The 23,519-nt window shown below is 34.1% G+C and overlaps 11 protein-coding genes across 11 annotated transcripts; 6 read left to right on the forward strand and 5 right to left on the reverse strand.

The window, feature by feature from the left end:
* Positions 1 to 275: 275 nt before the first annotated feature.
* On the forward strand, positions 276 to 2,680 carry TpMuguga_01g01018 (uncharacterized protein; the record flags this gene model as incomplete). Its single annotated transcript, XM_761446.2, has 2 exons — positions 276 to 447; positions 552 to 2,680. 2 exons carry the CDS (start codon positions 276 to 278, stop codon positions 2,663 to 2,665), a joined length of 2,286 nt encoding a protein of 761 aa, XP_766539.1. The 3' UTR covers positions 2,666 to 2,680.
* Positions 2,681 to 2,737: 57 nt separating this feature from the next.
* Positions 2,738 to 5,314, reverse strand: TpMuguga_01g01019 (Helicase associated domain (HA2) family protein). Its single transcript, XM_761447.2, has 3 exons — positions 5,147 to 5,314; positions 4,499 to 5,037; positions 2,738 to 4,411 (listed from the first exon to the last, which is right to left on the reverse strand). The coding sequence occupies exons 1-3, from the start codon at positions 5,199 to 5,201 to the stop codon at positions 2,816 to 2,818; spliced, it is 2,190 nt and encodes a 729-aa protein (XP_766540.1). The 5' UTR covers positions 5,202 to 5,314; the 3' UTR covers positions 2,738 to 2,815.
* Positions 5,315 to 6,917, reverse strand: TpMuguga_01g01020 (putative integral membrane protein). The gene is made up of 5 exons (XM_061305124.1): positions 6,557 to 6,917; positions 6,289 to 6,414; positions 5,963 to 6,247; positions 5,721 to 5,894; positions 5,315 to 5,623 (listed from the first exon to the last, which is right to left on the reverse strand). Exons 1-5 carry the CDS (start codon positions 6,687 to 6,689, stop codon positions 5,352 to 5,354), a joined length of 990 nt encoding a protein of 329 aa, XP_061161693.1. The 5' UTR covers positions 6,690 to 6,917; the 3' UTR covers positions 5,315 to 5,351.
* Positions 6,918 to 7,001: 84 nt separating this feature from the next.
* Positions 7,002 to 11,128, forward strand: TpMuguga_01g01021 (putative integral membrane protein). The gene is made up of 6 exons (XM_061305125.1): positions 7,002 to 7,366; positions 7,467 to 7,601; positions 7,652 to 8,671; positions 8,721 to 10,301; positions 10,395 to 10,966; positions 11,037 to 11,128. The coding sequence occupies exons 1-6, from the start codon at positions 7,048 to 7,050 to the stop codon at positions 11,115 to 11,117; spliced, it is 3,708 nt and encodes a 1,235-aa protein (XP_061161694.1). The 5' UTR covers positions 7,002 to 7,047; the 3' UTR covers positions 11,118 to 11,128.
* A 61-nt stretch (positions 11,129 to 11,189) lies between these two features.
* TpMuguga_01g01022 (uncharacterized protein) lies at positions 11,190 to 12,780 on the reverse strand. The gene is made up of 3 exons (XM_761450.2): positions 11,865 to 12,780; positions 11,639 to 11,794; positions 11,190 to 11,547 (listed from the first exon to the last, which is right to left on the reverse strand). The coding sequence occupies exons 1-3, from the start codon at positions 12,672 to 12,674 to the stop codon at positions 11,206 to 11,208; spliced, it is 1,308 nt and encodes a 435-aa protein (XP_766543.1). The 5' UTR covers positions 12,675 to 12,780; the 3' UTR covers positions 11,190 to 11,205.
* Positions 12,781 to 12,842: 62 nt separating this feature from the next.
* On the forward strand, positions 12,843 to 13,959 carry MRTO4 (Ribosomal protein L10 family protein). The gene is made up of 5 exons (XM_761451.2): positions 12,843 to 13,146; positions 13,238 to 13,328; positions 13,398 to 13,529; positions 13,594 to 13,755; positions 13,824 to 13,959. The coding sequence occupies exons 1-5, from the start codon at positions 12,938 to 12,940 to the stop codon at positions 13,905 to 13,907; spliced, it is 678 nt and encodes a 225-aa protein (XP_766544.1). The 5' UTR covers positions 12,843 to 12,937; the 3' UTR covers positions 13,908 to 13,959.
* argS (tRNA synthetases class I (R) family protein) lies at positions 13,940 to 16,624 on the forward strand. Its single transcript, XM_061305126.1, has 8 exons — positions 13,940 to 14,060; positions 14,130 to 14,201; positions 14,297 to 14,397; positions 14,533 to 14,798; positions 14,865 to 15,649; positions 15,716 to 15,941; positions 15,999 to 16,175; positions 16,210 to 16,624. Exons 1-8 carry the CDS (start codon positions 13,965 to 13,967, stop codon positions 16,476 to 16,478), a joined length of 1,992 nt encoding a protein of 663 aa, XP_061161695.1. The 5' UTR covers positions 13,940 to 13,964; the 3' UTR covers positions 16,479 to 16,624.
* Positions 15,998 to 17,985, reverse strand: TpMuguga_01g01025 (putative integral membrane protein). The gene is made up of 2 exons (XM_761453.2): positions 16,892 to 17,985; positions 15,998 to 16,805 (listed from the first exon to the last, which is right to left on the reverse strand). Exons 1-2 carry the CDS (start codon positions 17,844 to 17,846, stop codon positions 16,585 to 16,587), a joined length of 1,176 nt encoding a protein of 391 aa, XP_766546.1. The 5' UTR covers positions 17,847 to 17,985; the 3' UTR covers positions 15,998 to 16,584.
* An 18-nt stretch (positions 17,986 to 18,003) lies between these two features.
* On the forward strand, positions 18,004 to 19,485 carry TpMuguga_01g01026 (uncharacterized protein). The gene is made up of 2 exons (XM_761454.2): positions 18,004 to 18,265; positions 18,315 to 19,485. The coding sequence occupies exons 1-2, from the start codon at positions 18,156 to 18,158 to the stop codon at positions 19,468 to 19,470; spliced, it is 1,266 nt and encodes a 421-aa protein (XP_766547.1). The 5' UTR covers positions 18,004 to 18,155; the 3' UTR covers positions 19,471 to 19,485.
* Positions 19,473 to 21,378, reverse strand: UTP15 (WD domain G-beta repeat protein). Its single transcript, XM_061305127.1, has 3 exons — positions 21,077 to 21,378; positions 19,940 to 20,898; positions 19,473 to 19,840 (listed from the first exon to the last, which is right to left on the reverse strand). Exons 1-3 carry the CDS (start codon positions 21,269 to 21,271, stop codon positions 19,525 to 19,527), a joined length of 1,470 nt encoding a protein of 489 aa, XP_061161696.1. The 5' UTR covers positions 21,272 to 21,378; the 3' UTR covers positions 19,473 to 19,524.
* Positions 21,379 to 21,439: 61 nt separating this feature from the next.
* CCAMK (Protein kinase domain protein) lies at positions 21,440 to 23,492 on the forward strand. Its single transcript, XM_761456.2, has 5 exons — positions 21,440 to 21,974; positions 22,060 to 22,271; positions 22,359 to 22,906; positions 22,974 to 23,084; positions 23,181 to 23,492. Exons 1-5 carry the CDS (start codon positions 21,912 to 21,914, stop codon positions 23,465 to 23,467), a joined length of 1,221 nt encoding a protein of 406 aa, XP_766549.2. The 5' UTR covers positions 21,440 to 21,911; the 3' UTR covers positions 23,468 to 23,492.
* The last annotated feature ends 27 nt before the right edge of the window (positions 23,493 to 23,519 follow it).

Raw genomic sequence — 23,519 nt, forward strand, 5'->3', positions numbered from 1 at the left:
CATTGTTATGTCTTCAATACATTTCAATTTAATGCGTAATTTTGCTCACTATTCATTGTGTAGTCTTCCAAAACACATAAAATTTTGTTCCCATTTTTAAAATCACGTGATATTGTAAATGTGTAAGTTATTTTAATTGAAATTTGAAGGTTCGTGTAATTTTGAAATTTTTAACCTTTTCTGAAATTTCACCAATTTTTATAATTTTCCTAAATTTTCTCAAAAAGACTAAATCGACCAAAATATGATGTGAATTGTCTTGTGAATTATGCCAGATGGATTCCGAAGTTTTCTTTGAAAGTCGCCCCAAAAAGAGAACTTTAGATTCTCCCACCGATGATACCCTGAATTCGCCCGTTGTTAAACAGCCGAATACAAATACCGTTTCCAATACAAATACAACATCAAATAATTTACTTGGTAATACCAGTTATTCTAGTAATACAGGTAAAAAACTAATTACACTAATAGTATACTTTGTATAGTGTTATTCACTGGTATATACAACTGAATACCATATCATACTGATTCATAGTTGTAATGTGTTATAGGTTTGAATGGTTTTGAAACGATAAGGGTAAGTAGTATAGAGCAGGAAGAATATTACAATGTTGACCATTCTACTGATAAGTCGTCTTTGACAAGACAGTTTTTGAACAGTTTTCTGGTTGATTTTACAGAGGATGAGCTGGCTGCCAAGCGCACTGTCGAAACCATTTACAATGCCAGCCGCTCTTTCTCCTACACATATCGCAGTCTACACGAAGCTTTTTTCACAAAATCCACACAATTAACCACACTTTTGCCCTTCGTTAAGGCAATCTCCTCAGTAGCTGATACAGCTATTCTACTCTCCACAATGAACTCCAAGAACTCCTCCACCAATACTAATACCACTAACACTAGTAACAATAAATCCAGCACTAATGCTAACAATGTTAATGGAAAGGTGGATCCAGTTTCCAGTGGAGTGCTGATGAATTATGAATTAATAATGTTGGGGATTTTCCGTAAATTTTATTTAAAATTGCATGAATTTGAAAGTTTGGAAGGTAATAGGACCTGGGAGAAGGTGTTAGAGCTGATGGAAGCTCTGTTGAAGGACGGAGTTTTTAAGGAATTGCGCGGTTTGTTCAGTCAAGTGTATAATATAGAGCAGATGAACTACGGAGATTTTAAACGTTATTTAACTGATTTTAGACTGTATTTAACTCACTTACAGGATGAGTTATACCCTAAAAGTGGGAATAAACGCAAATTAGCCTCAGTTTCAGAGAGTTTTTCACTCCAAAACTGCATTGACTTTATAAATTTCATAAATCGCGAGCTGGACAACTTGAGAAAACTGCTTCTCAATGTTGTTAAGCATGTCATGAACACACCTGTAACTGATTCTCTCACCTCAATCCTCAATAAACTCTCGAATAATTTTAATGATCCTGATAAGGCGAACTCTGCTAGTGGTGGTAGTGGTGGCCAAGTGGAGGATGAAAAGTGTATATTAAAGTGTGTAAATATGTTATTGGAGGAGGAATCGCTGTTTTACGTAGTAGACGGTCAGATAGAACATAATGTAAATATGTGTCTGGAAAAATACAATAACATGTATAAGGCGTACGAGGAGGAAGTTAGGAGGCGTTCTGACGCAGTATCGGAGTTTGAGAAGAAGAGGAAATTTAAACGTGACTCGGTACAATATGTTCTGGACCGCCTTGCCGAGGTTAATTCGCCCACTCTTGCAAACAACTTTAAGAACCCGTTTTACACTGTCGGGCTCTCCCCAAAATTGTGTACTAAGGAATCCTTCCGCAAGTACGCAAAGAAGCTGAAAATGCTTCTACATCCCGACACTGAACATGATGCAGACTGGAAGCAAAAGGCTGAAAAGGCATTTAAAGAAGCCTCTCTAGCACTCGATCAGTGTGTTAAGTTGCTTGAAACTTTCTCAGCCTCACTTTACAGAGTTGGACCAGCTCCGCCATATCTCTCACATCTCAACATTGTCCTACCTCCAAACAGTACATTTTACACTTCTACCAGTAGTAACACTACTACTAATGAAAGTACCCCTAGTGACGAGGACACAAAGGCGAAAGAGGTCCAGTTAGTATATTTTCCAGAGTTTAGCCTACGTTGTGATGATCAGAAGGTTGGTTCTTTGTCAGTTGAGGTTGATTTAACATCACTGGTGGATAGGAAAATATGGCAAAGTATGGGTAAAAACAGGCAAATAATAATGTATGTGTTACGACCACTTCATTACGAACCTTATACCATACAGTTACCAAGTGAGATGATTAGTTCAACTCAGAAGTTGAAGTTGACTGACAACCCTATTAATAAAACCCCAATCCTTAAGGTGGAAGCGGTGCAGCCAATAAGGTTTGGCACTTCGTGGAAGTACTTTGTGGGAGTTAAGATCTCTGGTGAGATGGGTTCAACACTCGTATCTTACAAATCCTTGTTTATAGAATTACCTTCAAAGGGGAGGACGATTAACCACATCACTAAGCTTCTGAAGACTTTCACCAACGCCTCTTTCATAGACCAGAACTCGCTTCAACTGAGGCTCAACGCCGTTAAAGAAACTAACAGTAAGGCTGAAGCCGAAAAATTCCTGATTGAATGCACAAAATTGGCACAAAAATGGGCAGATGAAAATTAATATTCTTACCATACACATTTATACTATGTATACATGTATGTGCATAATGGTATGAGTATAATAGTGTGTATCTGTGCGATAAAATATTATCGGGAGTCCTGAAGTTATAAGATTACAATAACGAAGTTGAATAGCAAATTATATGTTACATTAGTGTTTAAGTGAGAGAAAGGCGTTTTTGGTTTCCTGGTTATTCATTTCATAGGGGTTGAAGTAGTGAGGCGCCAACTCCATCAACCACTCGCCCTTGATCTCTGTGACTGTCCTGATGTAGTTTTTGGAAGTGTAGATGAATTCATGGTAAATAACCCACTGAGGAGTGTGTTGCAAAGTTGTTGATGGATGTAACGCAACAGCCTGGTTATCCTTCACCAACAAGTAATGCCCCCTACTACTCTTGTAAGCAACCTGCTGGAAAAATCCCTTCACTAATCCCTTTACCACAGAACTCAAATCTTTATCTTTACTTTCACCTGGTTTAATTATATCAGCACTGCTGGAAGGGTGGATACGTGTGAGTATAGTAATAAGTTGTTGATAGATGTTAAGAGCACTTGAAAGTGATCTCGGGTTGACGTAATTATCCTGGCAATATCTTCTTACTGAGGAACTGGTGGAACCACCGGAAGTAGAGTTAACAACTGCTTGGTACTGGTTGAAGAGATTTAAGAGTGTAATGTGATCTCCTTCCTGGGCTGCATATTGGGCCTTTGCTGCGTCAGCTTCTTTAGCATATTCTCTGGGCCTTACAAACACATTACCACAGGATAACATTGAGACAACGGCAGTAAGAGAAGTGATAGAGTTAAATTCAGGGGAGTGAACAAGTACTTTTGAGAGCTGGGGCTCGAGTGGGAACTCAGCCATGAGACTGCCAACTGAGGTAAGTTCTCCCTCGTCGTCTAGTGCGCCAAGGTAGTTTAGTTCCTCTAAAGCCCTCATCATTGTCTCAGGAGCTGGCGGATCCATAAAATCAAAGTGAACCAAGTCATCAATACCCATTTTCTTCAAACTCAAAACCACCGACGCGATGTTAGACCTCAAAATCTCGGGGTAAGTCTCCGGGACTAACTCCTTGCTGAAAGTGGACTCAGTGTAGAGTCTGAAACATTTTCCAGGCCTCGTACGACCTGCTCTTCCGGCTCTCTGTTGAGCAGATGCTTTTGAAATTGGGGAAACTAACAGGGACTCTATCCTTCCTCTGGGGTTATACACCTTCTGCTTACTGAAGCCAGGGTCAATGACATACACTACACCGTCAATTGTGATTGACGTTTCGGCTATGTTAGTTGCGATAACACACTTACGACCGTAAACAGGTTCAAAAACTTTCTGCTGTTGCGCAGGAGGAAGAGATGAGTACAGAGTCAGAATAGTCATAGGAAGCTCACAGTTTCGCCTAGCAAGTGCAGCATCAATCTCACGCCGAGCATTCTCAATCTCCTCCTCACCAGTCAGAAAGAGTAAGATATCACCTTCGGGCTCCTGCATGTGAATGTTAACAGCAGTTCTAACAGCAGCCTCAAAGTAGTCCCTCTCAGGTTCAGCAGTATAGTATATCTCAACAGGATGCATGGCTCCAGGAATCCTCAAAATGTCACATCCCCCAAAATACGCCTGGAACTTCTTTGCCTCAAGGGTAGCTGACATTATCACCAACTTCAACTCACTTCTCTGCTTTATCAAGTCCTTCAGTAACCCAAATAATACATCCGTAGCTATAGTTCTCTCATGGGCCTCATCTAACTACACACAATATAGTGATTGCATAATATAAAATAGTTAAATTGTACTAAAAAATAATCTAAATACGAATAACTATATAAAAGATACAATGACCATTCCATAGTGTGATAGCATTTTGTCGGTTGTAATTTCTTTCAAGAGCATCCCGTCGGTCATAAACCGTAACATAGTCTTTTCTGAGGATTTATCCTCAAATCTTATGGTATATCCTACCGTAGCGCCGAGTTCTACGTCCATTTCCTCGGCAACTCTGGTAGCAACCGACATTGCAGCCACACGCCGAGGCTGAGTAATTGCGATTGGCTTGAGGCCAGAAAGTCCAGCATCAAGGGCAAACTGAGTCATCTGGGTTGTTTTTCCACTACCTGTCTCTCCAACCAGAACCAAAACCTGATTCCGCTTCACAAGCTTTACAAAGTTCTTCCTGGCACTCCATGCAGGCAACTTCTTCCTCCCCTCCAACACATTGTAATAGTGTTGGCTATATGGTAAGCCGGTCCATTTATTCACATTACTCTCCAAATCATTACTTGTATAAGGTTTATGTTCAGAAACTAAGGAATCCTTCTCATTATTCAGGTTTAAATTGTTTAAATTATTGCCAACAGGATTGGAATCATCAGAATCTAAATTTTTTATTAATTCTTACATAATATAACTATTTATATAATAGTTTAGAAATTAATTAAATTTTAAAAAAGCAGAATTAAGGAGGAAAATGTTAGAGAAAAGTACCTGGATTTGGAGCATCAGAGAATCTTGTTTTTCTCTTTTTAACCGGATTGTCCATGTTTTAAATTATTAAAACACCTATTTCATCCTCCATCTTTTAAATATTAGAACAACAAAAGAATATAATTATTTAATTATCGGGGAAATTGTGTTTAAAATCATTATTATATTAATTGTGTTGATTTTTTAAAAAATAAAGTATGTGTTACTATTTGGTCCATGGAGTGAATGGCCTTATTATTTTAATTATGATGTTATCAGAGGGGTCTTTGGGTTGGTAGATGATGGCGTCGAACTTCGTTACGCTTTTGATGAAGTAGAAGATGCACACAATAACCACAAACATGACGGACCAGAAAATGTTGAACAGTAAAATGTATTTGTAGAGGTCGCTCGAGTTCTTCTCGTCGATGAAACTGCTCATATCCTGCGGAATCTTTCCGTAACAACCACCCAATCCTGGTTCATCAAAGTTGAAATCTACACAAATCATATACCATCTGGGTATAACTATTAATAATTGTGTTAAAGTGGCATTTCCTATCATACTAGTGTACACCTAACTAAGTAGTAGTACCGTCTTTAGTGATTGCATCTCTGTAAGCATTGCATACAGTGACATCTTCTATTGAGCATTTTGAGGTTGAATCTTTTAGTGCGAGTAGTACAATTTTCCTGGTTATCAAGTATTCTGGATGGTTACAGTTCCTTATCTCCCTAGGCGTTACATTCTCAAACACGATTTGACAAGCTACACATTATTTTACTATTATAAATGGTATTGTATAAATGATTGTGTAGTGGTAGGTATCAGGGTACGTATATTTTTATTTAAAATGAGTCTGCAGTTTCTAACGGCGTTGACGGCCGATTCATCAAAACGATGATCACACCATTGTTTTGGGTTAACGAAAATCCAAATGAGGCTGGAGAACTGAATTGCCAACCAAATCCACATAACAACTGCCGACACCCATGGAAGCCACTTAACAGTACAGCCAGCAAAGTGCATAAAACGACCAGTAGTCACAAACTGCCTCATCGTATAATTCGAAAACAAGTTACACATACGAGCCAAATATACCGATAACACCAATAATATAGCTATAATCATATGAAACTATGTGTGAGTAGTATAAATTTACCCGTAGTAACCGAGATAGAAATCATGAACAGGTTAATCATATTGATACTACGAGCAGAACAACTGTAATTTACAAAGAACGAATACTTCGTTATTAAATAATAAAATACAGTCGTTATTAGTAATCCTATAACATTATATTACTATTATTTGATAATTTTGTATATATCATTAAGTGAATATATTAAAGCAAAATAGAGTAAATAATTGTGATTTAGTGGATTTGGGATGTGTAATTAATAGATAATAGTGATGTGTAAGAGAGAAACCGATCATTAGAATCCAACTGACAAGTTTATAGAAAAAGGAAGCGCGCCAAATATAACGACGCCTGGTCCAGTTAAACCTCAAAGAGTCGAAAATGCGACCAAATCTACCCTTAGCCTTTACTGTCCCAGTCATTTCACAATTCCACAATAGATTTTACACATTTGGATATTTTCGATTAATTTACATTTTCTTACAAAATCAAATACAATTTTTATGTTAATTAAATTTAGAAAACTTTATTTTTTAAAAAATTCAGTATAAAAAAATTGTCCAGTCAAATAATCACACATTTTTTAAAATTTTTATTTATAAAATAAATTAAGAATAATAAGTCATAAAAAATGTAAAAAATAGGAAAATTAATAAATTTAAGGTGAGTAATGTTATTATCGGATGGGGACAGAATATATCTAAAAATTATTAGAATAATAAATTTAAATAATGTTAGTTTGCATGAATTGAGGTAAATTTGTATAATAATGATGTTGGTATGGCAATTCAAACTCGTTCAAGTCATGATTCAGGAGGAAAAGATCTTAAAAATTCCATCTTCCCTAACCAAATCGTCCATAAACCTCCTAGTTCCCGGAGGAACACTACCAACAATGTAAGAAGTAGTGATCCTTCAGGAGTAGAATATGAAATTGGTGATAATTGGGGCAAATACGAGATTTTACAAACAAAATGGTTAAAATGTATTTTATCAGTTGATTTACAAAATGAAAATGCCAATATTCCTGTTAGCAAGCAGTTGCGATTTCTCAACAATGCTATTAAATATGTTCTTCGAAGTATTCCCAATCAACAACGTATCTAACAGCCTAGACGATTTAATTAATTACTTAACTCTTACAATATTACCACCAAATTAGATTTGTATTTCCTAATATCATCATTAACATCATTTAGGCTGTAAATTTTTTATAATTTTTCTGAAAAAATATGAAAAAGATGCTGAATTTATAGACCGTTTGTATGTAATTTTAATTCGTTGGTTTTTCTGTTTTAAGTACAAATTTCGTCTTTCAGAATTTCCATCATTAGGTAATTTTTTCATAAATTACTTTATTTAACAGTTATATATAATGATATAGGGTGTGTATCAGTGCTTAGTAGTATTTTTTGGTCTATTTGCGCTATTGGCACTTTGTTCACAAATTTCATTTTAACTCTATGTAATAGCTATAACTCAATGAATTCGGTTGTAATGGGACTGATTGGGTATGAGTCTGAGATAAATTCAGACAATCAGTTGTATATTAGTGACCAGGACATTTTAAAGTTGTTTCCACTTTTTTCAAAATTTCAGACAAACGAATTCTCTCCTACTTTTCACCAACTTTTTACCTCATTTCTGCTTAAATTATATTGTAAGATTAGCTTAAAGACGGATAATAGTTCCCATAACTTGGACAAATTAATGTGTAAAATAAACGAGTATGAAATTAATTCAGTAACTGATGTTAATATATACATAATGTTGCTGGATCTGTATTGTAAATTATCGTTAAATGTAGAGGGGTTGGAAAGTTTTATCCCTTTACATGGGCCTGCAACAGTGTATTCGAACCTTCTAAAGCAGTTTAAATCTGATGATAAGATGAGTAATGAAGTGGTCAAGGGAATAATATATTCATTTTCGAGATTTTTAACTCGTCTGTTCCCGAAATACAACTCAGTGAGTTCTGTTCCAGACAGTGTTTTAATTTTAATTCAGTCATATTTAATTATAGAACAGGAGAATAGCGTAAATAATTGGGATGATGAGTGTGTATTTGAAACCCTCAAAAGTGTATTAATAAATCATGAATTGGGAAGAGAAATATTAAAGAAATTAAGGATAAACTTTAACTATTACAGTAGTAATTTGCCATTAGAAGGCGAATCAATAGACTTGATCAATTTTATATACGAAGGTATAATAAAGAGTAGTGGTATTCCAAGAAACGTGATATTGTATTGTACAACTAGTTTGACAAATAAAATCGAGGAAACTTATGTAAATTATGAATTGAGTAGGGAAATTGCAAATAAGTTTTTAATATCCCTTTTTGATCATCTACAACAAAATAATCTTTCAATTTCAGATTTATCCAATGTTATACCAACAACAGGTAATTCACACTATTATATTTATTTACGTGCGATTATATAATGGTTTAGATAAGAATGGAGTGGATAGAAGTAGTGTGATAACGTGTGTTTTGGTATCAATGGCGACTTTGATGAATGATGAGATCTTTGTTGATGGTAGTTCTGACTCATTGGTCCGTGTTATTGTTAACCTCAAGTATAATTATACACAGGATTCCAGTTTGTATAAACTGTTTTTATCATTTTTATACTGTGAAATAAAGGATGACACTGTGCTATCACTAGAGTACAGAAACTATGAATTGCAACTTTATAGAACTATAGTTGTACACTACTTGTCGCAGCTTATACAATCACCAGTTAGATTAAAGCATTTCATGTTTGACGGGATGGTTTTGGAAGAAAGTATAATTATTGTGAGGATGTTTAAATTTTTAAATTTCAGAACAAATCACTTGTTAATGGACAGAATTGTGTTTGAAAAGTTTCTAACCACAAGATTTATTCCTCTGAGTGATGTTCAAGGGATGGATGATGAAGTCGAGAGTTTAATATTTGGGTTTTTAGAATATAACATGAATAACACAACTCGCGAACAGAACAATTTGTTAGTTAAATCTGAAGATTTCGTACAGAATGCTACGAATTTTGATGTTTACTTTTTTAAAACAATTCTCAGGTTTATCACTCAGTTCAGGTATAACAGTAAGAACGCTACTGAGTTGGTGGAACTGTTATTGTACAAGTACCATATGAAGTTGTGTAGCAACAACTACTACGACTTGAATATGACCAACAGAATATACTCAAATATTAAGAAATTGGTGGAGACAAACTTGTATGGCCAGAAGGTCAAAAACTCACTTTTTGTTCAGTATTTCGGCCCTAATGAAGATTCTAGTGATTTTATCGAGTCAAACGAATTTATTAGTGATGAAAATGGTTCAAATCATGACAAGTTAAACAGCTGTGGTGGCTCAGTAACAAGCACTGATGTACAATTAATAGAACTGCTAAAGTTAAATAATAGATACACTAAAAGAGCATTTTACACTTTAAGTCACATAGTTTCTGGCCATTTAGTGTCATTTCTGCCTGTAAATCACATCCCAACATTTCTCTGTAACTGGGCCTCTTCCCTACCAATTGACACCACAAGCGCTGTGAAAAGCGAAAAAATAGCTATAGCACGTTTTATCCTCTTTTTACTCCTGTCCCAAGTGATATCACTGAAGAATGAACTTACTTTGAAGATGTTTAGGACTTTAGAACCCATAATCTCAGCCATTAATGTGATTTACATAAATTTGGAGATCATCCACAAGGGTCCTAAGCCCTATGCATTTTGTGAAGTGATTTCAGACGAAGAGGAGATTTACACTCCCGAGAGGTGTAACTTCCTATCACAGGAGTCGATAGAGCTTGGCGACGATAACTTTTATGAGAACTTGGTTAATAGCTACAACACTTTGAGGGAAGATTCCTTAAGGAAGTTTAATGAGAAGAAAGGGAATATAAAAAAGAGAAATAAGGAACAGGTGCAACTATTACTTCAAATTTCACTACTGATTTCACAAATTTTCCTCAACATTATTTTACATTTGTACAATACCATTAATGATGCTAATAATGGCTTAATTACCATTACAGGTATAAACTATGTTTATTAATTATATCTATTCATTGATTATTTACATGTTTCAGATTATTTACAAATTATATTTATATTATATGTTTGTTTAGATGATGGAGTTGTGTTGAGTTGTATTGGAAAGAAGAGAACGTTGTATTATAAGACTGTCGAGTTTTTACTATTGATTGATAACACTTTGTCAACAATGATCAGGACCTGTATACTATCAACTTTAAATTTGGAAACTGATTCTGTCAAGTCTGAGACTCAGAATATTACTGTAAAATTGGAAAATTCACCTAACAATTATGTAAACCATCATAACACTTTAAAACATGACACGGTACAAGATAATGCTTTAAAGCAGGATAACGGTGCTGGAGAACGTGTAGATTATATTTATAAGGAGAAAAGGTATAGTGAATTAATAAACAAAATAAAGAATTTTAAGGAAACCATCAAGTCAAAATTAGCCTATTTCAACTCATTCCAGAATATATACAATATGAGCGTTGACAACTATGGGAGTACTGGTGATGTTGCAAATGACACTGGGAACACTGGAGAAAATGAGCTGGATGACGGCTTAGAGGATGATTTGGAGGATTTTATAGATTTTGAAACTGATAGTCATTTATCAATGATAACATATAATACGAATAAACATACCGAAAAATACAAGGTAACACTACATACGTTAGTTATATGCCTGAGATTAACCACATAATTATATTACCTTAATGTATGATTAGAACATGAGTGTGAAGAAGAAATTGAAGATGACAACTCTACGAAACGAGTGGAAATGTATAATTAAATCACATTTAATGTAATAATATTTATATACAGATTAATATAAAATAGTTGAAGTAGACTAAACTAAACTATATACAATATACAATATATTTATTGTGTATAAAATTATTGAGCACGGGATTTAAGAGGGAACTTGACGTAAGAATAAAAGCTCCTTCGGCATACTGGGCACTTGTCGTTTCTGAGGCTGAAAAGGCATCTGGAGCAGAAAGAACCGTGGCCACAAGGTAAAAGCACAGTGTCCATGTCGTTAGCAATGCAGATAAGGCATTCCTTATCCTTGACATCACCCATGCCGAACATATCCCTGGGTTCCTGTGGGCTTATGTATTCACCGCAGAACACCACCTGCTTAACAACCTTTGGCGATATCTTAGGGCTCGTAACAAATGGAATTAAGACTTCATTTGGTTTTCTAAACCTCACTATAGTTATTTCAGCATATCCCTGAAAATACATAAATTGTTGTATTAAAAGCGTTGAAATTATATAAATTGTGTAAATAAAAGTCAAAATATATAAAGTGTAATGAAAGTACCTGATGACTCTCGACGTCACCTTCAGCAAAAACTCTAGGTTCCTGAGTCCTCGGAGTGTATAGGACAATAACCAAAGGAACCCTACTCTGTAATAACTCATCGTGAGATGTTAAGCATTTCCATATTGGCAAGGTCTTACCATCAACTTCAATAAACTAAAACAAATGAGCAACACTATATAGATACACTAAATGGGTATGGTAGTATATCTGAGGTAGTAAGTACCTTTTTCCATGGTTTAATGGAACAGCTAATTTTAGTTCCTGCATTAAAACAAATAGGATCAGAAGAACAGAAATTATCCTCGTTACAGAGGAGCGAGATGTCTCCAGAGACCTTATAAGTGTCGAAAAGGTCAACTGGCTGATCCAGTAACATCTCGCATTGCTCGTTATAGAAGGGTATTAAAAGTTTTCTAAGCATTTTTTTAGCCTTATTTAGGACTGTGTCGTTGAGAATGGAGAGTCGGAAGGTATCCTTCTTGGGGTTTCTTGGCACAATGGCAGAATAAACAATGTCAACTGGAACACCCCAATGGGCACTCACGAATGTTGTTTTAGTACAATCGAAATTAAAATTTATAAAATAATCATCATCCTCAGGATTTTTCTCTAATTTAACATTTTTTGGACTACTGACTGAATTTGCAGTGACAGATGTAAGTTTAAGTGAATTCGAATTAAGTGAAAGTGGCATGTGTATTCTAGGGATGGGAACTGCTTTAAATTTTCGTTTAAATTTTAAAATCTGTCTAAAGTGGATAAAGTATAAATTTAAAATCTCCGATGTGTATTCAGCCATTCCACTCAAATGGATGGCCTTAGGGTTAGATTGAAGGTGTTTTGCGATGTACCAAATCGACTTGTATTCTGAGAGGAGAAGAAATAGTCGAAATAACAGAAGCGAAAGCCCCAAAACGATAAATAAATTGGAAGAACCGTAGCTCTGAAGAGCCCCAGTCCTTCCACAGATAAATCTGCTGTTGGCCAAGTTCCTGTAAAAATACCAGTCGAACTCATTTAGAAAGTTATACATTCCCACTTCTCACAGGATCCTATCAATTTCCTTCTATTAAAATATGCATGACAAATATTATTTAATTTATTTTTATGTAAAAAATATGCTACAATTATATATAAATATATTATAAACTGATGAGTTGTGACTATCGGGCTATGCCGAAGATAATTTTTTTAATTTTGTAATATATCGCCATATAAATTTTATTATAATTATTTTTTAGTTTGGTTTAATTTATTTCAATTGAATTATCATAAATTGGCTGGTGAAATACCACGATGGCTGTATCTAAGCGAAGGAATCCCGCCGTCACATCAAGTTGTAAGAAGGATAGTAAAAAGAAGGTAAAATTAGTCGAAAACATAAGAGAAACCTTGGATAAATTTATTAAAAATAATGATAACTCAACTTTTGTATATTTAATCGCTCTAAACAATCAAAGGAACTCGCCACTCAAAACACTCAGATCAATATTACTCCCCGGAAGGTACCGTCTCTCATATTATACATTTTATTATCATTTTTTACTTTAAGTACATATTATTGTATTTAAATTAATGTTTAATAATTGGATTTAGAGTATTCTATGGCAAAAATAAAGTAATGCGTATAGCATTTGGTACGAAACCTGAAGACGAAATTCATGACAATATACACAAAATTTCAAATGTAACGATTTTTATTGAGTTATTCAGAAGATGCTAATGTGTTATATTATTATTAAAATGTTTGTTGTAGAATATAAATGGAGAAACCGCTGTATTAATAACTAGTGAAAACCCAGAGGTGGTAGTTAATAAAGTGAAGGGATACAAAGTAAGAGATTTTTCTAAGGCCGGTAATATCGCTACTGATACAATTGTACTCAAGGTATATCATTAACATTTTACTTAAATCCAATCCATAAATTACGATGTAATGTAAATGTTCATAGGTTGATGGTAATGAGTTTGATGAGATTCCAGGTAGTATGGAGCCTCAGTTTCGACAACTGGGACTACCAACTGCACTTAATATGGGCAAAATTATACTTATGGGTGATTATACACTATGTGAAAAGGATAAACCACTAACTCCAAATCAAACTCATCTACTGGTACTTTTTCAAACTTTTCATACTTTTGCACTATTTTATCAAAATAATCAATTATAATTTAATTTTAGAAATTGTTCGGGATAAGAATGTCATTGTTTGAAGCAAATGTAGTTGGATTCTGGAATGATGGCCATTACAAGCAGTTGGCCTAATTCCCAACATTCTACACATTTTCTAGCCCTAATAGGAATATTATAATTTTTATTTTTATGATATGTATAATATTTGTAATATTTATTAATTTTTGTACTGCATTCAATGGAAATGTTAATAAGTCACTACAGTTCACGAATTTGGAAAATATCGTAATTTCCTAGTTAATTTTACCACCATTTTACATATATTATATTTCTACTTATGTTAATTTATTATAGGTAAAAAGAGGCGTATTGAAAGTATGTGATTTACAAGCTAAAAATGTACTTGATAAGTGTAAACGCCCCTTAGTAAGTGATCTTCCACTTAATTTTCCAACTTTTTGGATAATTATTATTATTTTCAAAATTTATTTAATAAAATTGGTAAAGGATCTCTTGTTTAGGTTTTTGTATCTGAACTGGATGGCGAGTTCGACTTACACACTAAAGTCGCCAGAACCATCTCTGACCTTCTTAACCTTAATCTCGACCAAACTAATGAAAGGTATACCATATACACGTATTTTAAAATACAATATATATAATACGTGTGGAAATTACGAATTTACACTTATATCCTAATCTCCATTATTCTCTTATATTCTAATCCTATATTCTTTTTATAATCCTCTTTATACAGATTGTCATATGAGATTAAGAAAGAATTAAGCACAGTGGGTGCATGTAAAATAACACATGACTGTTTAAACATCAAGCTCCGCGATGAGTATATAATCGATCAGTTGAATTTAATGTCCGAAAGTGATCGCTTGAACGTTGGAAAACTCACCGATGAAACCGTTCTAGTCGACTATTTCAGCCCAAATGTAGGCAAAAACTTACACATGGGACACATACGGTCACTGGGAATAGGGCAAGCAATTTCAAATCTTTTACATTTTTCAGGTTATTATACTCATTTTAAACTTAATAAAGTTAAAATTTTATGAGATTTTTTAATTGGAATTTTAGGGAGTAAAGTAATTCGCCGAAACCATGTGGGTGATTTTGGCCTTCATAGTGGAATAATAATGCGATATATTATTGAATATGACACCAGGGCCATGGAAGCCCTGAACCCAGCAACTTGTGACTCTGTCCGTTTGAGGGAAACAACTCGACAGTTAGTGGCTGGGTTCAGCCCCCTCAACTTCAGCCACGATTACAACGTGAAGAATTTAACCCTTCCATATCCAACATTCGCTTACGGACTCGTACTCGAGACGATGGATGACTACTACAAACTGGCTTTTGAGAAATTCTCCTCAGACCAAGAGTTCGCAAAAAGAGCCAAAATCGAGACTTGCTTGCTCCAAAATGAAAAGAGCTTTGCCTTTCCACAGTGGCAAAACGTTACTAAAGTATCACTTGCAAAGTATAATGACCTGCTTGATTATTTTTATATCAAAGGGCTCAAAAATATCCCTGAGAGTTTATACAAAAATGTGACAAATAGGTTTATTAATGAACTAATTAAGGATAACCAGGTTAAACAAAACGATAAAGAAGTTGTTTATACCATCCCCAAATCCTCAAAAACTGATGATAATACTGATAGCACAGAGAATACCCGTAATAGTGACAGTGCTGAAGGCGTTGGTGTTAAAAATGAGGATAAAACGGTATTAATAACCAGAGAAGGAAGTTTGACGTACATGTCTACAGATTTAGGAGCTTTGTCTTACAGAGTTAACTGGCATAAACCTGATAGAATTATTTACGTTACTGAAAATAATCAAAAATCCCACTTCAAAAAGGTTTCTCCTTATCTTAACTTGTTACATGCACAGTATTCTCAGTTATATAGCTTAATATCTGATTAGCTGTATAAAATATCAAAAAAATTGAAACTTTTGAAGAAGTGCAAGATGGAACACGTTGGATTTGGCCAGATATGTCTTGAAGGGAGTGGTAAGATAAGGTCTAGAACTGGAAACACTTGTACCCTTGACGACATTACTAGACAAGTTGTTAAACTAGTGACTGATCACATGGTTAAACGTGGTGATTATTTACAACTTAAATCTCCAGTTCTATCCAGAAAAATTGGTATTTTCATAGTCATACCCATACTATATATAATATTTATTAATAAATATTGTGTAGGAGTCGGATCGATATTATTTAGCGACTTAAGTGTGGAACCGAAATCAGGTTACAACTTTTCCATAGAACGTTTAATGAATCAAGGATACAACTTACTAATCTCAATTCTTTATTCATACGTGCGGTGTCAATCGATCCTTAAGCGTTGTGAATCATTACCTCAAATTCCCTCTAACGGTAACACAAATAATAGCATAATATATATGTTTAGAGTTCCGAAATGAGTATGAACGTAAGCTGGGATTGGTACTGTTGGGATTTGAAAATATCATAGCCACTTCCATATCATTGAGGGAGCCTCACAGAGTGTGTAAATATCTAACAAATTTATCAAGAGAGTTTAACCAGTTTTACGAAAAAACACCTGTAATTGCTGATGATAAGGTGAATTCACTTTCTTTAAAGTTGGTTAAAATAACTTCAAGGGCAATCGAAATCGGTCTCGGCATTTTAAATATACAAACCGTTAAGCGTTTATAGTATAATAAAATTAATAAAATATGAATGTTATGATAGAACCTAATGTTTGTTCTGATTCATAAAGTGGTTCTAAGTAATATTCTGTAATATACTGTAGTGTAGTATATTAATCTTTCTTGGCCAGTTCATCACACTCCTTCATGAACCTCGCAAGTTGGCGGGGTGTCATGTCATCTATGAAATTTGGCTTATCGGCTTCTGTAAACTCAGGTGGCTCAAATTTAGAAAGGTCGAAATTCAAGTCATACTTGCTGAAATAGTGCCAGTTATACATCCAGCCATGAACAGTCTCCAGTGGTAAACTCTTAGGAGGCCTAATTTCTCCCTCTAAAAAAGAATAAAATATTATATATTATATTATACTAATTGGTATAATGTGGATAAAAATATGCCTAAAAAATAAGTGAAAATACCACTGGATATGTTTAATTTGTAATTCTTCTGATGGGTAGGAGGAGGAGTAACATGAGTAAGTTTCATGGCAATTTGCAGAGTAGAGTCTTTATATACACATTTAACATTTCTGAGATCAATGTGTGAAAAAGGTCTGTAGGCTCTTTGTATTCTGGAAAGCTTTTTCCTTTTCTTAGGGTCTCCTTTAGAACCGAATGTTGCCCTCTCCCATTGATTCACTATGGTGTTTTTGGGGAAATTTATTAAAATCAGGGGCGGCTTTACGAAATCGTCACTCACGTCGGCGTAGCCATAATCTGGCTTTTCCATGCGATTAAATAAATCATTATAAGTGCTGTGATATGAAAATTTGTGAGGTTTCTCCCATTCCGCATTCTCAAAAGTAGTGTAATACTCGTCTAACTCACTTGATTCACCGGTATTAGTGGGTAATATAGTACAATCGCCAGTATAAGAGTGGGGGTAGTCGTTTTTGGAATAATTTAGAAATACTGTGAAATCGGTTATATTGAGTCCTGGAGCCCAAACACTTATAGTTAAATGGGGAATACCTTCCCTCAGGAGCATTTTAGTAGGATTGAAAGGGGCAGGAAGTTCAAACCTTTCGAAGCCATCATCCGGCTCAGTACTGGACAAATCCGCCTTTTTATATTTTACTTTCCTCTTGTCAACGCCTGGAAAGTTCCTCTTTGTCTCTTCCCGCATCTCAGCCTCCCACTCATCGCCAGTCTGAGTCCGTCCGTCCTTGGTATAAAAGCATTCATACGATATAATCGTGCGGCCGAATAAGCCAACATCCTCGGGTACACATACACCCGTTCTACTTACCACATTCAAGCCATTTCTTTTACTGGGTGTGGAAAAAGTGTTATGTGTATTAATATAAGATAAACTAATCGAGTTTACAGATAAGATTATTGTAAAAAGCACATAATTATATAAAAAAATGGTCATAACTTGTGGAATCTACATTCGTATGAGAAATATTGAGAAAAAGTTAAAATAATGATACACAATTTATAGAAGGTTTATAATACAAATTATATGTATAATATACATTAATAATTCAACATTATTTAAATTTTTAATGATTATATAGTGAATAATAATTATTAGTTTAAACACCACTATTTAATAATTCTACAATCTACTTTATTAAATATGGCTTAATAAATTATATTTTTAAGTATTTTTAAAATAAATGAAAGTTGTGGAAAATATGAAGGTTCTTCTAGAAGTAAGAATTACTTTTAAACTTAGTAAATGAATGGATTGACTAAATTTTCAAACATTCCCAGTACAAAATGGCTTCATTTTAACTTCATTACTTCAATTTATAATCTATACACCAAGAATAATACACACCCAAACAGGTATTTTCTTATCTACCTGACAATTTATTTACTTATTAACCTCTTTTAGTAATTATGTCAGAGAATTGCCTAGACTCGACCATAAATCCGCTTTTAAGCCCTATGAAAAGGAGGAAAATGAGGAAAATGATAGTATATCACACTTACCAGGCCGTTTAATATGTCATTTAAACAAACATAGAGAATCACTCTTACGTAGTGACTTGTACTATGGTAATATTACTAAATGGGCCTATTATGGGCTCTTTTCAGTTGTTATATATAACTGGAACAGTATACATAAAAGAGAGAAGTTGGCTTTAATGAACTCGATTGTTAAGATAATAAGGTCAATTTCCTATAACTCCTCAGAAAATAACCCAAATAGTCTTAATTTGGATAATTATAAGCAATCACTTATAGTGTTTTTAAAGTTCATTTTACTCTCTGACTCAAATACTTTGTCTAACATCAATAACACCTCATTTGTTTCTGATAATTGCATTAACAATTGGAAATATGTATACAATTGTATTCACAACTGTGTGAATAATTTGAACAGTTTTGACTCAGTGGGAAATGGAACATTCACGGAATTGGTAAATGAGTGTAACTATGTAAGGGACTTTCAAAAACTCTTTTCCGTGTTATATTGGGTCAAATCTCTTAAAATTATTTATAGTCAGCTGGAATTACTCTCTAGTGCAGTGTTGAGAAGGCTTAAATCAGTATACGATGAGGATTGTGATTTGAGGGATATTATTAACATATCATATTACACATCTATGATTGACCCTAAACTGCTATCTGACGGGTTCATTTCTGATTGTTTATTCTCAAGGTTTAATAATAGATATCACAGCTTGAATGTTATTGACTGTTATCATCTTCTCCACTTTCTTAAAACTTATCTTAATTATAGTCTTGGTAATGAGATACAATATACCTTTTTACGATTGGCCTTTAATATTCTGGTTAATATACACTGTTACATCAATAACAGTGGTGAATTGGATATAAAAGAGTTGGAAGAATTATCAAATAAAATATTCAATTACAAGGTGGACTTAACCTGCTTAAATCAGAAAAATCAACCAAATGAAGATAAAAGATACTATAAATTAAGGGTTATAAGTAACTTGTTACAAGAAGTGTCACAAGATTTGGGAGTTTTAACACCCTTCTGTATTAAAGTGTACAATAAAGTTGTTAATTTTTTAAACTAATGTTTTATATATTTATCAATAAATTAACATTTAATGTTATTAGAGGCTATTAAACTATATAATGAGATCAATAAGGCCTTTAAGCCTAAGCAGAATTGTGTGTTGGTATAATTCAAGGTTGATTTTGTTGGGGATCCTCTTCATTTCAGCCAGAACAGCCTCATCTGTGCACTCCTTTAGCCAGCGGTTGTTGTCCAAAATAGTGATTAAAAACTCCAGTAAAAGGTTAGTGTTGTTTATATCCTTGTTTATTTGATTTGAGACGAACTTAAGTAAAGGTAAAATGGTCTTTTCATCGCGGTTTCTCACTGCCGTTGATAGCGTTCCCCTTAAAATCAATAACTCAATTAAATTATAAACATGTGAAGTCCTACAAATATATATTAATATACTGTGCGGGTATATATATAATTTGAGTAAAAAAATGTGGGTTTTAAAAATAATTAATGAATAAATGAGTAATGGGTACGTTAGGGTGAGGGCTAAGTCCATAGCAGCTTTATACTGGAAAGTCCTAACTAGACGATCTAGGAGTCCAAGTTTCATTGGTTTATATCCCAAAACTTCTACACTATCTCTCACTGTGTCTACTCTGGCTGTTTCCAAACCGTTCATCACATAACTTCCAATATCGTTCCCGGAGTCAAGTTTGTTGTTATAACGTATTAGCCAGTCTGACGTGGATAGCCCTACAGCTAAAGCATTATTATACTTGAAGTCAAATGAAGTGATTTCGCCATCAAATCTATACATGTGGGAAACTTTCAGGCCATTATTGATATCACTGTATTTGACGGTGCCGTCAAGTGAAGATGTGATTAAAAGATTATCATCGTCTGATAGAAACGACCTGGTGATTGCCCTCAAATGAGGAGAAACAGTCAGCTCCAACTTTAAACCTGAGGAAATATCCCAAACCTTAACCTGGTTTCCTCCGGTGGTAATAAGGCTAAAACCTGAAGAAGATATGGAAACATGTTCAACTGGGGAGTCCATTTGAAGTGTTGTAACTGGCTTTTCAGGTGTTCTGATATCATATACACGTGCGATTTTATCATAGCAGGCAGTGGCCCAGAGGTTGCAATCCCCAGAAACGGGAGTTAGCCATCTGACTCGATCTGTATGTCCGTTTAGTGTTAGTGAGCATGTTTCCTGAGCAACATCCCAGAGCTTAACTGCTGAGTCGTCGCCACCTGTTAGGAGACTAAGCTTATCAAATGAGAATGCGTGGCAGTGACAAGGTCCTTCGTGAGCCATGAAACGTCTAAGCAAGCTTTTCAACTCCAGAGCCACAACATCAACGTTTCCAGAGTCGTCAGAAACGGCAGCAAGCTTAGAGTCAGGGCGGAATGAAGCGCAGCGTACAAAGCTCTTGGAGGAGTTATATGTATAACAAACCGTTTGGTTTTCGTAATCATAAAACTTAACCTACACCAATAATGAAGTCGTTTTAGTTAGAGACTAGATAAATTTGAATAATTTAGTCCAAACTATGAAAATTAAAAAAAACAGTTAAATAGGTAAATAAATAAAAATTGTTTAAATATAGTAAACGATAAAATTTAAATAAGGGGTAAAAATGAATAAAAATATTTTTAAAAGTTACTTTTGTCCCAAATGAAATAGAACAGAGATGATCCGATTGAGAAAAAGAGATATTAGAGATGGTAGAGGATTCTTTGGCTTTGCCGACGACTTTTAGCCATTTAAAGTAACTTTTAAGGTTTTGGTCCTGTTCGGTAGGCTCAGGAGCCGATTGCCTAAGACCTTCTACCGCTCGGACCTTGAAATATTCGCCCATGGTGGTCGAGTAAACCCGTTTACGGTGTAAAATTTTATGAAAAAGAGTTGCGATAATAATTTAATAAATTTAATTAGCATAATTTACAAAATTTTGAATATATCGTAGTATCAAATAAAGATCTAGGGCTGTACGGCGTTCAGTATTAAAGCCACTTTACATGTTTAATTTTATTAGTTTTAATGTATTTTTAATTATAATTAATTTTTTGTGTTAGTTTTATCCATTTTGTTCATTTACAGCTTGTTTAATCTCGTCTAATTATGACTGTAAATTCTCAGATTATAATTATCTGTATAAGTGTATTTTTCTAGTACCTTTTAACACTCTGTAGAATATTTAGACTTTTTCATTTTATTTTTAAATCTATATTTCTACGTCTCTATTGCCTATTGCAATACATTCAAATTTTTTAATGTCAAATCTCACTTTTCTGGAAAATATCAGCAAAATATATAACAAATAACATTTAAACATTTTTATCAAAAATTTTAATTTTAATATATATAATCTTTTAAAATTTGTTACAATATCTTTGTACAAATTGTTACAAAGCCATTCAATTCTGAACTTTTTTTTAATAAAGTAAAGGATTTGTAATTGTATTTAAGTTAATGGATTCCCTTCTATTATAATAATAATGGGATTCTTTTCGGCCAAATTCGAAAATGAATATACACTCGGAAGAAGGATATTCAACGGAGTAAGTTTTAATACAGATGTTATATAACTGTAATACATAAAATAGTCGATTTTATACGAATATACCACTATATAATTGATTTTAGGCTAAATGCCAAGTAAGAGAATGTCGTGGAATAAAAGATGAGAGAGATTACGTAGTGAAGATATACGCCTCTGACCTCGAGGAGGTCAACACCATCCGCTACGAGTACCACCTCTTCGTAAAGAACAAAATCAATTCTATCCCTAACGTTCTCAGACTGAAAGATTGCTTTTTTGATAAATATTACGTTTATTACGTTACTCAACGTTACGAGTATGTTTATATATGACTTCTGATATGTATATATGGTTAATTCCCATTAATGAAGTATATATATTCACAAATGACTAATTTTTTTAGAGGACATGATTTGTTTCGTACTGTGATGAATGGTCACAAATATAGTGAATATGATTTATCGTGTTATTTCAAACAGCTGTTTAGATGTTTGTCAGCTTTACACGGCATGAACATCGTCCACAGGAGAATAAGCGGCAAGAACCTGGTGTTCCTGGAAAAGGAAAACAAGACGCTTCTGCTCAAGGGCCTGAGGCACATGCTCAGTACGCATGAGTTCTCAAAGTTCAACGTCGTCGTTGAACACTCTATCCAGTATCTGTCACCTGAGATCATCTCCCAGGAAATCAACTTAAGTAATATTATGAAGAGTGATGTTTGGGCCTGCGGAGTCATTCTGTACACCCTACTCTTCGGGAACAATCAATTCCCTATTGAATTTCCCTACGAAAAGTATGCCCAAAATATAGTAAAGTGTGAGATTAACTGGTCACATAATTCTCCTCTCCTGACCTCAAAACTAGCAGTTGATTTTTGTAAATCTCTTCTCAGAAAAGATCCTGATGAACGTTTATCTGCCAAAGAAGCGTTATTTCATCCCTGGATAGCAGGTAAATAGAGCATACTATTGTACAATTATCCATTTATTTTGTGTAAATATATTATAAATGTTTTTAGGGGATAAGTTGTATGTACATAACACAGAATTAGCATCGAATAGATTTTATGCAGAGGTCAAAAATGCAATTGATGAGCTTGATACATTAGATGAAAATACTTCAATACAATGTATTTTTATTGTTTATTTATAAATTCCCTAGATAACCCATATGTACCTACCTCCACATTATTTATACCATTTAACAGTATAATAAAATGATGTAGATCGACATAAATTTAATGATGAAAACCCGTTGAACTCATCTACCCAACTGGTGCTGAACAAGTGTGTATCTGGGCATAATTTTGGGATGGGAAAGAGTGTGAGTTCGAACCAATCGACACTGTCGACACCGGATACCAAAGATAGGATACGAACAAAATGCCTTCCATTCAAATTCCCAACCCTGTCCTTTAAATTTTTCAAATTCAGATCTAAAAAGCCGGATAAAAAGCCATTGATGGAAAATCCAGTGGTTGATAAATATATCAAAGATGATGAGGCAGATTAACACTAAATATTTTACACAAAATATTTTCTACATGTTTTAGATCTAATATGTA

Source organism: Theileria parva, chromosome 1 (assembly GCF_000165365.1).
Source record: "Theileria parva strain Muguga chromosome 1, complete sequence, whole genome shotgun sequence".
NCBI classification, from domain to species: domain Eukaryota; phylum Apicomplexa; class Aconoidasida; order Piroplasmida; family Theileriidae; genus Theileria; species Theileria parva.

Excerpts from the sequence above, each read along its gene's own strand:
- TpMuguga_01g01019 (XM_761447.2), bottom strand. The coding sequence starts at position 5,201 with ATGGACAATCCGGTTAAAAAGAGAAAAACAAGATTCTCTGATGCTCCA. Across the intron at positions 5,038-5,146 it reads CTCTGATGCTCCAAATCCAG|ATTCTGATGATTCCAATCCT; the intron begins GTACTTTTCTCT and ends TAAAAAATTTAG. Across the intron at positions 4,412-4,498 it reads CACACTATGGAATGGTCATT|TTAGATGAGGCCCATGAGAG; the intron begins GTATCTTTTATA and ends TATTGTGTGTAG.
- TpMuguga_01g01020 (XM_061305124.1), bottom strand. The coding sequence starts at position 6,689 with ATGACTGGGACAGTAAAGGCTAAGGGTAGATTTGGTCGCATTTTCGAC. Across the intron at positions 6,415-6,556 it reads CAGTTGGATTCTAATGATCG|GATTACTAATAACGACTGTA; the intron begins GTTTCTCTCTTA and ends ATAATGTTATAG. Across the intron at positions 5,624-5,720 it reads AGATGCAATCACTAAAGACG|ATTTCAACTTTGATGAACCA; the intron begins GTACTACTACTT and ends TGATTTGTGTAG.
- TpMuguga_01g01021 (XM_061305125.1), top strand. The coding sequence starts at position 7,048 with ATGGCAATTCAAACTCGTTCAAGTCATGATTCAGGAGGAAAAGATCTT. Across the intron at positions 7,367-7,466 it reads AAGTATTCCCAATCAACAAC|GCTGTAAATTTTTTATAATT; the intron begins GTATCTAACAGC and ends AACATCATTTAG. Across the intron at positions 10,302-10,394 it reads TGGCTTAATTACCATTACAG|ATGATGGAGTTGTGTTGAGT; the intron begins GTATAAACTATG and ends ATGTTTGTTTAG.
- MRTO4 (XM_761451.2), top strand. The coding sequence starts at position 12,938 with ATGGCTGTATCTAAGCGAAGGAATCCCGCCGTCACATCAAGTTGTAAG. Across the intron at positions 13,147-13,237 it reads TCAATATTACTCCCCGGAAG|AGTATTCTATGGCAAAAATA; the intron begins GTACCGTCTCTC and ends AATTGGATTTAG. Across the intron at positions 13,329-13,397 it reads ATATACACAAAATTTCAAAT|AATATAAATGGAGAAACCGC; the intron begins GTAACGATTTTT and ends TGTTTGTTGTAG.
- argS (XM_061305126.1), top strand. The coding sequence starts at position 13,965 with ATGATATGTATAATATTTGTAATATTTATTAATTTTTGTACTGCATTC. Across the intron at positions 14,202-14,296 it reads ATAAGTGTAAACGCCCCTTA|GTTTTTGTATCTGAACTGGA; the intron begins GTAAGTGATCTT and ends TCTCTTGTTTAG. Across the intron at positions 14,398-14,532 it reads CTCGACCAAACTAATGAAAG|ATTGTCATATGAGATTAAGA; the intron begins GTATACCATATA and ends CTCTTTATACAG.
- CCAMK (XM_761456.2), top strand. The coding sequence starts at position 21,912 with ATGGGATTCTTTTCGGCCAAATTCGAAAATGAATATACACTCGGAAGA. Across the intron at positions 22,272-22,358 it reads TACGTTACTCAACGTTACGA|AGGACATGATTTGTTTCGTA; the intron begins GTATGTTTATAT and ends TAATTTTTTTAG. Across the intron at positions 23,085-23,180 it reads TGAAAATACTTCAATACAAT|ATCGACATAAATTTAATGAT; the intron begins GTATTTTTATTG and ends AAAATGATGTAG.
- UTP15 (XM_061305127.1), bottom strand. The coding sequence starts at position 21,271 with ATGGGCGAATATTTCAAGGTCCGAGCGGTAGAAGGTCTTAGGCAATCG. Across the intron at positions 20,899-21,076 it reads CTATTTCATTTGGGACAAAA|GTTAAGTTTTATGATTACGA; the intron begins GTAACTTTTAAA and ends TTATTGGTGTAG. Across the intron at positions 19,841-19,939 it reads GACTTAGCCCTCACCCTAAC|GACTTCACATGTTTATAATT; the intron begins GTACCCATTACT and ends ATATATTTGTAG.
- TpMuguga_01g01026 (XM_761454.2), top strand. The coding sequence starts at position 18,156 with ATGAATGGATTGACTAAATTTTCAAACATTCCCAGTACAAAATGGCTT. Across the intron at positions 18,266-18,314 it reads AATAATACACACCCAAACAG|TAATTATGTCAGAGAATTGC; the intron begins GTATTTTCTTAT and ends AACCTCTTTTAG.
- TpMuguga_01g01022 (XM_761450.2), bottom strand. The coding sequence starts at position 12,674 with ATGTATAACTTTCTAAATGAGTTCGACTGGTATTTTTACAGGAACTTG. Across the intron at positions 11,795-11,864 it reads CCATTAAACCATGGAAAAAG|TTTATTGAAGTTGATGGTAA; the intron begins GTACTTACTACC and ends CATTTGTTTTAG. Across the intron at positions 11,548-11,638 it reads GTGACGTCGAGAGTCATCAG|GGATATGCTGAAATAACTAT; the intron begins GTACTTTCATTA and ends ATGTATTTTCAG.
- TpMuguga_01g01025 (XM_761453.2), bottom strand. The coding sequence starts at position 17,846 with ATGACCATTTTTTTATATAATTATGTGCTTTTTACAATAATCTTATCT. Across the intron at positions 16,806-16,891 it reads CAAATTAAACATATCCAGTG|AGGGAGAAATTAGGCCTCCT; the intron begins GTATTTTCACTT and ends ATTCTTTTTTAG.